The sequence below is a fragment of the Setaria viridis genome, chromosome 9 (assembly GCF_005286985.2).
Source record: "Setaria viridis chromosome 9, Setaria_viridis_v4.0, whole genome shotgun sequence".
In the NCBI taxonomy this organism is placed as follows: domain Eukaryota; kingdom Viridiplantae; phylum Streptophyta; class Magnoliopsida; order Poales; family Poaceae; genus Setaria; species Setaria viridis.
Genome location: NC_048271.2, coordinates 1,427,535 through 1,439,618, shown reverse-complemented (window position 1 = coordinate 1,439,618; position 12,084 = coordinate 1,427,535). Strand labels below are relative to the sequence as shown.

The 12,084-nt window shown below is 49.8% G+C and overlaps 1 protein-coding gene, 1 long non-coding RNA gene and 1 other non-coding gene across 3 annotated transcripts; all 3 read left to right on the top strand.

The window, feature by feature from the left end:
• The first annotated feature begins 2,835 nt into the window (after positions 1 to 2,835).
• LOC117836645 (uncharacterized) lies at positions 2,836 to 3,870 on the top strand. Its single transcript, XM_034716110.2, has one exon. The coding sequence runs from the start codon at positions 3,140 to 3,142 to the stop codon at positions 3,509 to 3,511; it is 372 nt and encodes a 123-aa protein (XP_034572001.1). The 5' UTR covers positions 2,836 to 3,139; the 3' UTR covers positions 3,512 to 3,870.
• Positions 3,871 to 6,329: 2,459 nt separating this feature from the next.
• LOC117837185 (uncharacterized) lies at positions 6,330 to 8,545 on the top strand. The gene is made up of 2 exons (XR_004636262.2): positions 6,330 to 7,111; positions 8,273 to 8,545. It is a non-coding gene; the product is annotated as an uncharacterized lncRNA (long non-coding RNA).
• Positions 8,546 to 9,477: 932 nt separating this feature from the next.
• On the top strand, positions 9,478 to 11,038 carry LOC117838990 (uncharacterized). The gene has a single exon (XR_011897244.1). It is a non-coding gene; the product is annotated as an uncharacterized protein (transcript).
• Positions 11,039 to 12,084: the final 1,046 nt, after the last annotated feature.

Here is a 12,084-nt window from a genome sequence, read left to right as displayed (position 1 = left end):
CGGGGCAGTGCCATGGCAAACATGCGGGTAACCTGAGCCTTTCCTTCTCGCTCGTCGTCACCCGAATCCGTGCGCCGTGCGCGTCTGTGCAGAGAAGGAAGGGTCCATGCACCCGCCTACCGGCCGGCAACCACTCCCCCGGCCGTGCGCACTGCGCAGAGCATCTCCTCGTCACGGACGGTTCGCGCGGCCGGCCATCACCCATGCTCCGTGCGACTGTGTGCGAGGCCGTCCGCGGAAAATTGCGTGTCAGAATTTGACCGGTTGCATGTCACTCTTCTGTTCTTGAACAAGACGCAAACAAACATGATTGGAATTGAAATCCCATCCGATGCGACAGTCCGTCATGACGATCCTCGATGTCAAAGCCACGGCAATTTTTTCCAGAAACGTGACGAATCTATCAACTGTGTGTTACTGTGATGTGGATGCATGTACTCCTATCATCGAAGATAATATAATGGGCTTATTCTTTCAGACTCCAAGTCTCCAACACACGTCTGCGTGGTACAGTACAGGTAGGCAAAGAGTGAGAGGAAAGCTTAGAACTCCAGTATCAGCGGTTACCCGCTGCCACACTCCAGTGAGACTTAGCCGTGTTAGGGAATTAGCACGGGCGTGTAGCGTTGACCTGGACCTGCAGCAGCTAAGCTAAGCTGCCGTTGTGTGCAAGACATTATGTGGGATCGAATTTCTGGGGAACACGTACTTGACGTTACTCACACACACGCACGCAGCCACCCATCCGTCTAGAATACTAGCAGTAACCAGACAACCAGTGGCAGTAGTTTTAATTAACTACTCTTTGCTGATTGAGATTAGAGTAATCAGGCTGGGTCGTACGCGAAATCGATCGGTTACTGGCAGTAGCGCACGTACGTTTGATTCTGATACCCCACATTGACAAAGCTTTGTTCTGATTATTCATCAGGTTCCCTGGAATGTGCAGGTTCCATGTGCTGGAGTGTGGCTATAAGATTAGTACAACAATCAGCAACGTAATGTTCATTCAGCTAGCAAGAGCAGCCGCCAAGTCATTTGACTCCCCATCAGCCCATCATAGGCTAATCATTCCGCATATCCACAACAAATTCTATACGGCTGCTGCTGATAATGGCTGCTGCTGAGACAGGACGCCATCGCCATGCACCGCACATTTCCATGCACGATAGCCATCCACACAAGCGATCGATCAGCTCAATTACTGCGGCCGCTTGCAGTCAAAGAAAGCCTCATTACTTGGCCACGTCGTGGGTCGTGCGTGCTCTGAATCGGACGCAAACGCAGGGAGCCCGCGGTGAATAGTTTAACCCCGGGACCAAGCTGGCACAGGGCAAGGCATGGACGCCATCATCTCGTTGGCGCGTGCGCAGCCACGGGAGAGATGAGATCGGGATCCCATCCTAGCTCGGTTAACGCAGGGCAGCGAGCGAGGCCGTCCGCTCGTGCACCTCTCGCCACCCCGTACCCCGCCAGAACCTTCACAAATCACAACCAAGAGCAGGCACCCCCGTCGTCCGATCTGTCAAAGCCAGGTTCCATTTGGTCCCTCTCTGTCTTCATACCCCTGCTGCATACGACTAGGAATGTATAAACAGCAGTAGCAGCAACAAATATGATGACTCGAATATACTCCCAAAAATATACATAAGAAACCATGCGATTTCGCGTAAAATAATTCCAACCCTTTAAAACACAGAAACATCATACGGACAAAAAGAATGCCCCTGCTACATTCCAAGCGGGCTCTAGTCTAACCATAGGAAAAATCCTGTATTTTTTTTATTTTTATATAGTGTATGCTACAAAGCCGACGCCATGTGTTTGACAACCATAGAATATGAATAAGCTAAGCAAGCTGGTGCTTACTTCCTTGAAAAAAAATCTATCTTTGGACATCGTCCAAACGGACTCATTTGAGAGTCATTATGCACTTAACTTTCCGTGTAGTAAAAAAAGGTCATTTTGAGACTGTCAGAGCCTCAGGCTGTCAGATTTGGGAGAATCCGCAAGAGGACAGTGGGGGATGGTGAGGCAGGAGGCAGGACATTGTTCATGTCATCATGTGGGAGCTGACAGACTGAGAGAGGGGGTCAAACCCTGTCCCATCCAACGGTTCTTTCAGCCTCCGTACGGTTTACACGCACCCAAGGATCAAAGGAAAATACTGCAGGGCTAGAAAAGTCATACCCATACTGTCAGTCGTGGTTGGTGGACCCACCCGGACGTGGTACTTCCGCGTGGTGTTACTCCATGTCTTGCCAACGAGTTTCACGCACCTCTCTTCACACTTCTTTTGTGCTAGGCTTACATCTCGGCTTATAATCTACTACGATAAATCCTGCGCAAAAACACACCATTCTTCTTGACCAGAAACTTGATCAAATCTCAATATCTTTTCATTTAAAATATACGTGGCGATTAGGACAAACTACTCATGTTTTTTTAAAACATACCGCAGGTAACTCACGTTGCTAATTGAAAATGACTAAATTACATAATTTATTATCCTAATTTTCAAAATATTTTTTGCCATAAAAGTACATCCACAATTATTTCTTTTTATCCGAGTAACAATAATTCCTGCGAACACAAGATGAATTTTCTCTTCTATTCCTGTGAGCATATGACAAGATTTACCAAATGTAGAAAACACAAACCATGAGAAACAAAAGAGCGAGCGTCGCTTTCTGATCAATCAAAAACCGCATGATTGTTCATGCAAAATTCGATTTTCAATTCATCTGAAAACCGCCTTCACCCCTTGTTAAAAAACTACCGAAAAAGACCCATTTGCAAGCAAAACGTCCAAGGAACCATAAAGCCGCCCACCCTCCCCTCCCACTCCAACCATCTCCCCTTGCCTTCTCTTCCCCCTCCCTCTCTCCGACCAGCGAGCGCAGCCAAAACGCCTCGTCTCCTCGCCGCCGCGCCACCCTCTATTAATTCTCCTCCTGCACGTCCCCTGCTCCGCACATCGCATCGCAAGCTCCTGCTCTCCTCCTTCCCGCGCCACCGTAGCATCTTCTTGCGGCGCGCCCTTCGTTTCTTCAAGTTCTTGCGCCGAGGCAGAGCCGAGCCAGGCGGCGGGGAGAGCAGCAGCCGAGGAAGAGCCGGCGTTCCAGTGCTGCGGCCAGCCATGTCCGTGCGCGTGGCGTCGGTGCCGGCGGGGAGGGCGGCGGGCGTGGCGCCGTGGCCGTACCTGGAGTACATGGCGCGTTGGGAGCGGCAGGTGGAGCGGCGGCAGCTCTTCCTCCGGAGCTACCACTTCTCCCGCGACGCCGACGTCCCGCGCTCGCCGCGCGCGCGCGCCAGGCGCGTGGTCTGGGCGGGGCTCAGGCGCCTGCGCCGCGCCGCGGCCACGGGGCTCCGCCGCCTCCGCGCGCGCCTCCGCCTCTGCTTCGGCTGGGCCACGCGCCGCCGGACACGCCGCTCCAGCAACTTCCGCTACGGCCGCCTCTCCGGCGCCGGCAAGGCCCGGACGGCGGCCGCGTCCGTCTGCTTCTGGTAGTGCGCCCGCGGGGCAGACGCAGAGGCAGGGCAGGATCGAGGTAGAAGCATTCTTTGCTTCGCTAGGTTGGCGTGTCAACCGAGAGAAGAAGCTTACTTACTCCTAGACAAGAATTAGCCGCTGCATGTTAACTTCTATTCGATGGAGTGCTTGCTGTTAATTAGCAGTAGTGCCTAATTAGAGAGGATAAAGAGTGTTAATTAAGGGTGTTCATGTTTTTGTGTTCGTTTTTTTTTCCTTTCATTTTTCATCGCCACTCGCTCCTTGTCCAAAATATATTCTCCTGTCCACTTCTCTTTCTCCATCAATGAATTGTGTATTTTGCTCAAATAAGTTTCTCTGCATGTGTTCTTCTGTCTCTTGATTCCTTCTGCTCATTTCTTACATTTGTGCATAAAAAATTCGGAGTCAGCAGTGTCTCAGTGAGGTGTTATGATGGTTGTTCTTGTGGCCCATGTACCTACGTACGAGTCATGTCATGTGGATGGCACCAAGAGCAAAATCACACCCGTTTTACCCCTCCATAAAATGTGGAATATTCGAAACCACACCACTAGATTAGATTCTTCATTCAATCATGCAGGCAGGATGAGAGGAGAATGATGTCCTCTTTGCAGGGACTAAGAAAGACTCAAAATCCTCAGGTCTAAAAGCAGGTCGTTTCGGTTTTTGATTTGAAGCAGGTGTGGTGAGGCGAGCCACGCTTCGTGTCCAGCTTTATTTCAAGCGCGGTCAAAAGACAGCGGCCAGCAGTAGGCACAGGCTCAGCAAAGAAGGAAGGGTAAGCAAGGAGGAGGATTTGCATTGCCGATGGCCAGCGCGGCCGCTTTCTCACCTCTCCAAACTTTCCATGGTTCCCTTTTGCTTTCTCATGTCAGCTTCTCCCTTCCCAGAACAAACAAAGTGAAATTTCGTGACAGCTAAAAGCTTTGGGCTTGAATTGGCTCCCTGTATCATTGTTCATTGAACTGATAAAAAAAATTCGACAGTCCAAGTGACAGTTTTGCAGCCTCTTGTCAACTGAGAAATAAAGAGGAACCAGGACATCTTGTCTGCTACCGTCCGATCCCCTCCTTTGCATTTGCACATAGGGATTAGGCGACTTTTCATTCGTCGGTATGATGGGTATCTTCAGTACATGTCTGAAGATTTCCCAGTGCCATCTTAAAACTGCGTTATGGCTCATCCAGTGGTACTGAACTTTTGTACCGGAAATGGAGTAACGCAAGAACTAATGGGGAGCAATTGGCAGCATATGCATGAGCCCCCGCAACCACCAATATCATAGTACAGATCCTTCAATCCTGTGCTTTAATCTAATTTAACCGTCCGCATCTAGTATGCTAGTAGTGCTCATTAGCATGTTATTACTACCACCCCCAGCGTCAGTGGGGATTCAGTTTCACTCTCAAGAATCAAGATCAACTGATGATCACCATGATAACCTCGGATTAAAGGACAGATGCTGGACTGATCAAAGTTGGACAATATCAAATCCGTAGCCGTCACTGCAGCGTCCTGCATTGTCCCCTCCATGATATGCATCAAGCTATTCAAGCACTGGTCTGTACTTATGTGCTTGTGTAAGCCATGAGACTATGAGAGGATGAGCATGGCTGATACGTGATGCTGCTGCATGGGGCCAGTACTTGCGTCGTCTCCCAATCAGTCTGATGAATGTCTGATCTGCTTAATCTGGTGCTATTATGAGTGACACGATGGCTTGATCCTGGAATGAGGTACCGGGGGTCCAGAAGGAACCTGACGTTGACACTTGGCATCTTTCTTTTTCTGTGTGTCAATGGCTGATGAAATAGCCAATTGTTGGTGTATTTTATGAGTAGGATTGGGACGGCAGGTGCCGTACCGTTATGTTTTTCAAACGGTGAGGGGGGAAAAAGCCAGTGACGGCTGAACTTGTTCTCTGGCTGGAGTCTAGAAGCTGGTTGGTAAAGTAAACTGGTCAGGTTTGGAGAGCAAACAGAGACGAAATTCAAATCCGAAAGGTAAGCTGTGAAACGAAAAGGCGGCCGGTTTGAAATGATGAGTGCTGGAAAATATACTGAGTGCCTCGTTTTCTGTGAGGGGAATTAAACGTCTGCTTGCGGCTTACTTTTGGGTGAACTACTGCTTTACGAGACGTAACATGTAACTAAGATCAGTTTTAATAGGAAGTTTTATTGCATTGGGTAATGGGTAACCGAGCCAGATGGGTTTCATCTGGACGAAACTCTCCTCTCATCTAATGGAACTCCTCCTCCTCTTTTCTTATAATGATCCTGTTCTAATGCGGTATAAAATTTAATACTCATGAAAGTTCCATAAAACATCCCTATTAAGACTGGCCTAAAGCTGCTGACGCAGCTCTGCAGAAGCAAGAAATGGGAAGGCTATTAGTGGAACGCACAAGTGCGCCGCACAGCAACGCCCTTTCTTTCATTTGCAGAACGCATCCAAGTTAAAAAGGAGTGACAAAGAGTAAAGGCAGAATGTTTTATCCATCAGGTGAAGACAGGAAATCTTCTGAGCTAAGTCAAGCAAATAAGAAGAATTACATGGTGAAGCTGACACCGAACTGAGACGGCGTTTACGGCTGCTGTTCATCGATCATCTCATCTGCATGTATGCTAACCTGATAAGGCTTCATGCAGCTTGGGAAAAACTAGCAGGTGGCTAGCTGGATCTCTGAAATCCATCCAAGGTAGTGGCCCACGTGTCGGTCAGTATTTACAGCTTGTTTGTAAAGAAAGCGCGTAGGCAATCAAGCATTCAAGTGGAGACTCGGGACTCGCTCATTCCCTTTCGTCGTGCCCGCGGGGTTGGGTTGCCTTGCCGGGGCACATGACATGGCTCGCATTCACTACCGCTGCAGTTTCCAGCAAGCGATGGCAGAGCAGATGATCAGAGATCCCAACAGCTGGTGCTGCCCTGCCTGCGTGCATTGCATTACTCTACTCGTGTGGATTTCAGGGACCAGATTGCATTTAGTTCCGGGTGCAGTCAAGACGTACGTACTGGAGTCTGGAGCGAGCGACGCTGTAAGGGCACGTACAACGGTAATCAATGTATCGTCTATATAGTGCCACGTCTGCTCGTTTTGCCTACGTGGACTCGATTTAATGGAGTGAGAGAACTGTGTCGTCGTCTCCAGCTCGTGCTCCCAAGTTTTATCGCCGGCCTCGAATCCGTTGTACGCGTCGTCCCCCACTGAAGCCGTCTTCTCTCAATCCGGTGAGGCGACTCAGTGGCGGCAAATTTATGTCCGCACGCAGGAGCGGAAGGATGCAGCTGCCGGTGCCGGAGGAGAAGGGCACGCACGATGTCGTCCGTGGCTGCCTTCCGGAATGGATCTCGCCACGGCACTACCCCTTTTGACGTCACGTTGTCCTTCACGGCTTCACCGGCGCCTACAGTAACCGCCACCTTGCCCTTCTCTGGCTACGCCATCCTTCCTCCGCGGCCGCCGCAGCATGATTTCCTCAACCGCCGTCTGCATCGGTGATGTCGAGTTGCCGACCCCTTCCACGGTGGTGCCATGGTGGGTCACGGAGGCCACTGCAAGCTAAATTTCTCCACCCCATCATCAGATCCCGCAGCCTTGTAAGTTCAATTTCAATTAATCATGTTGCAGAAACAGAAAAATTGCACATGCAAATTGATTACCTGAAGCTCCGCAATATGCACACCGGCATAGAAAAGCAAGGGGGATTGCGTGCAGTACTCTGTAACTCTGTTTTGTCCTGTAGGTAGAATGTGAAAGTTTCAAAATTGATATACGTTTGTTTTGTGTAGTGTTTTGCTTTTTTACTGGTTTTAGATTTTGAGATGAGCTCCTGTTAGCATTGAGATTGAGATGAGATGAGCAGCTGCGCATGTTTATTATTGATATCTGAGATGAGGTGTAGAAGCTGTTAAACATGTATGGTTACGCTTCTTGTTCATGACTCATGGGAGTCCATCATTGTGCTTCTTGTTCTCTCTAGTGCTACTTGATTGCAATGGCAAGGTGTTTATACAGTTCTGAACTTGAGTGCATATAACTTTTAGTTAGCAGTTCTGAATTTTGAGCAATGTAGCTTCTTGCAACTTCTGAATTTTTCAGTTATATATTTTAGCTAACAATTCTAAGTTCAGATGGGAGCAGCAAGGGAGTGTTTGATTCTTGATCTAAAATCTAGTCCATGTCACATCAAATTTTCAGAGACTAATTGGGAGGACTAAACATGAGTTAATTATAAAACTAATTACACAGATGAAGGCTAATTCGCGAGACGAATCTATTAAGCCTAATTAATCTATGATTATCATATGTCTACTGTAGCATCACATTGTCAAATCATGGACTAATTAGGCTTAATAGATTCGTCTCGCGAATTAGACTTCATCTGTGCAATTGATTTAATAATTAGTCTATATTTAATACTCCTAATTAGTTTCTAAACATTCGATGTGACAGGAACTTTAGGAGGGACTAAAGAAACAAACACCCCCTTATCTTCCAAATTGGCTGGACTGAACCGGTTATTTGTTGCATTTTGGAGTTTGCGGTGGTTTAGTTTCAAGGGATGGACTTGTGCTAACATTGCAAATTACTTCAGATTTAGGCAATACTTCATCTGTGTGCTGATGTTACACGAAAGCTTTCACATTTGTGTAATACTTTCATTTTGTAAAGCTTCGAAGGGAAACATGTAAGATACATGCTTCACGAGTCATGACTGCTGGTCAATCTAAGCAAGTTCCTTATTTTTTAATTTGCAGCGCATGAAAGCTTGGAAGCAATGCCGAGGATAGGAGGACGATTCATTTGCCAGTACCCTATTTCTGAACCGCAACCCTGCATACCTTATTTCTGAACCGATTCTTTAAATTTCTGAAGCATCAGAGAGTTTGTTTGTTGGAGCAACGTGTGTATCTATTGATACAAATTCTACTGTCTGTACTTATTTTGATTTATCTTGTACTTATTTGGATTTACCTTGCATTCTCTCAAACAGACCACAAAATAACATACAAAAATAAGTTTATATTTGATCATCTTGACTTATGAGCCTATACAAGAATTAATTGGTTCGCACATAACCTAACAGACAACCCATCGTATAAATTATATGTGTTGCTATCTCTATGTGATATGACCAGCACTAGCTGGCGGTAGCCGTCTAAACCGTTGAAACACTGTGGGTCTGTGGGATCCATTCAACCAATACGCTACTGCAGCTGCGAGCCTGTGACTTTGAGGGTGTTTGGATACCAGGGGCTAAAGTTTAGCTCTGTTACATCGGATGTTCGGATGCTAATTAGGAGGACTAAATATGAACTAATTATAAAACTAATTGCAGAACCCCTAGGCTAATTTGTGAGACGAATCTATTAAGCCTAATTAATCCATCATTAGCAAATAGTTACTGAAGCACCACATTATCAAATCGTGGGCTAATTAGACTTAATAGATTCATCTCACGAATTAGACTCCATCCATGTAATTAGTTTTATAATTAAACTATATTTAATATTTCTAATTAGTATCCAGATACCTTATGTAACAGGACTAAACTTTACCCACTGGAGCCGAACACCCCCTTTGTCCTTCTTGACGCGGCCAGCCCAGCGCTAGCTGTCCTGCCCTGACTTGACCGCCGGTGGTCGCCTGATCGGACTCGAACAGTCGAACGAGAACGACCTCACTAGTTCAGCCGCCGTGGTGGGCCGTGGAACTGGAAACCCACGCGCGCGTCGTCACTTGTCGGCCCGTGGGCGGCTAGCTTTGTTGTGCTGCCGCCTCGGCGCCGTAGCTATTTGTTGGGCCGTGTCATGTGAAGTGGGATGCTCTAGCCCAGCGCACTTGCTAAGGTGATGCTAGCCCGCTCACGGAATCCCATCCGGCCATCCGCATCCAACATCCCCCCCGCACCGTCCGGCGGCCGTCCCCATCAATCGCCGACGGCCCCAGGACAGGACACGACATGCCTCCCGCCTCACGGATCCGCCGCCGCGGCGCCCCGCGGCCGCTAGCCAGCCGGACGAAACGGCGCTACCTTGCCGAGGTTGTGGCCAGCGAGAAGTCGCAGGTGATCGCCCACATCCGGCAGCACTATAAGCGGGCGCTGAAGCGGCTGCCGCCCTCGCTGATCCCGCGCGTCGCCAAGGCCGGCGTCTGCATCGGCTTCCTCGACCCCGTCTGCAACATCATCGCCAACACCGTCTCCTACAAGGAGGAGGAGCAAGGGCGCGGGAGGAAGCGGCGGAAGACATCGCAGCATCAGCCCGGCATCATCGGCAACGGTCGCTGCGAAGAGGCGCCGCCGGGCAGGATCGCGAAGGCCAGCAGCGTCGCGGGACGATGCCTCGACGGGCTCGTCGCCTCCTCACCAGCTACTTCCGCTACCTCACCGCCTGGGAGGCCCTCTACTACCTGCGCCGGTCCCGGGCTGATCTCCTCGTCGCCGTGCACCTCGTCGAGGAGGACCGCGCCACCCGCGGCTTCGCCCTCGACCATCCGATCACCAAGGTGGCGCTCGCTTGCGCCGCCCGCTCCGCGATGCATCCGCGGCCCGACGCGTTCATGCCCGCCTCCGTCTCGCTGGCTTCGCGTCGACGACAGATGTGCTCTCTCCTGGCGCCGCTACGCCCCATCTCCGATGTCACCGCCGAGCGCATCTCCCGGATGTCCGAGGAAGGCTTGCAGCCGCCGGCAGCAGAACCCCACCAGGAACTCATGCGCCTCGCCGCAGCAAGGACGCGCGCCTTCACCAATGTGCCTCCACCTGTTGAGCTTCAGTCTTGCTTTGAGCAATCCACGAAGAAGGTGCTCATGGATAAGATCCACGGGTTCTACCTCGAGGCAATCTCCCGGATCCCCAAGACTCTCTTGCGCTCCCGCCTTCACCGGGCTCTCCTCAAGGCTGGCCACTGCTACGGGCCGTTCGAACCTGTCGGCAACATACTCGTCAACACCATCTGGTATGACGCGGCATTCCCGACATCGCTGGAGTTGGAGGTGGACATGATCCGCAATGAGAGCCTCGCCATTGCCGAGTCCTGCTCCCTCCATGGCCTTGTCGCCTTCCTGCGCGCCCTCGGCCCTGAGCCTGATGATGAGCTCAGTACGCCCGGCAATCTGTGGAACCTCCTGCTGCACAATGCCTGCATCCTTGACAAATGTATCTCGTCAGCTCCTGGATTATTGAGGGAGTCCTCCATCACTGAGTTTGTTGCCTACCGAGCTGCCGCGGTGGCGGCATATCACCCCAACCCTGCTGCACTAGCACATTTTGCAGCGGTGTTGCTGCCGGCAGTAGTGCCAGCCTTAGAGCCGCTGCTGAGTATAAGCGTGCCCTCACCCCTGATGATGTCCAGACCATCTCTAGGGCTCTGTCACGAAATAATCCACCTGACAAGCCTGCGAGGCAGGTTAAGGAGCTCACCCCTCGTGCCTCCCAGATTGTTGCGGCCATCCGAAAGGAATTTCAGGCTCATCAGAGATTGATCCGCGAAAGGGTTGAAGCTGCGTTACTAGAGCATGCACGGATGCAGGCAAGTTCGCTTCCTCTTATTTCCTTGCTACAGGACGTTCTAGTAGTATTGTACTAGCAGTAACGTTTCATTTTTGGTCTGGTACTTCTTCAACCAATTGCAGGGAGACGATTACGAGATCCATGCTATCTGTGGGGTCAACACTAAAATACCCGACTCCCGAGGATGACAAATCTGGTCTCTTGTTTAACTACCACGGGTGCCCATTCTCACATATCAATGTCTGGGTGACACGGAGAGGCTCACATCATGCTGATGCACCTCCGATACTTTTGTTCGTCGAGTGTAGCAATGACTCTGAAGACATGAAGACCGCACCATTTCCGTGCCTCGTATCAGAGTCATCAGCAGATGCTGGTATGCTCTCATAACCTCATGAGCACAATTGATTTCATTTCTGTTTCCCACTCAAGTATTAGCATGGATGCAATTTCTGTCTCTGGTTGGTGACGTTTTCTTTGTTGTGCTTTGATTTTGATGGAAGGTCGTTGCTTCAATTGCGAGGATGGTGGGACCAAAATTGTGCATCCTTCTTCAGGATCATACCGCGGGCAAAGCAGGGATTTCCAGGACATGGCTAGTGGAAATCATTCTTTGACCAACAACTAATTGGATTTGGGAAGCAGGGCACCGCTTACGTGGATCTGGTTGATATGGTAGATTTCGTGTATTTTGATCCTGCATATGATGCTGATTCCGTGGAGTTCATCAATTTGATTGCTAGGGAGGGAGGAGGAGGAGGCAGAGAGGGACCAGGAGGACTTGGGTGTGGATGCGCGCAGGATTGACGCGCTAATGGCAAACATGCACCGAGACGTCTTTGGTGATGAAGAGTGATGCGTCTGTCTCTCTGTTTTACGGGTTGTGAAGCTTAATTGTGATGTGAATCCTGAAGATGCTGGCAAAGCAAACATACTCTACGAGCATCTACAAGGTGTCAAGGTTATTAGGACTTGTATGTGGTATCAGACATGGAACACCTGTATGTAGCAGCACATGACTCTGGATGTCTGGATCATGGAACACCTGAATCTGAA

What these genes read in the sequence shown, in the direction of transcription:
- LOC117836645 (XM_034716110.2), top strand. Translation starts at nt 3,140, where the DNA reads ATGTCCGTGCGCGTGGCGTCGGTGCCGGCGGGGAGGGCGGCGGGCGTG.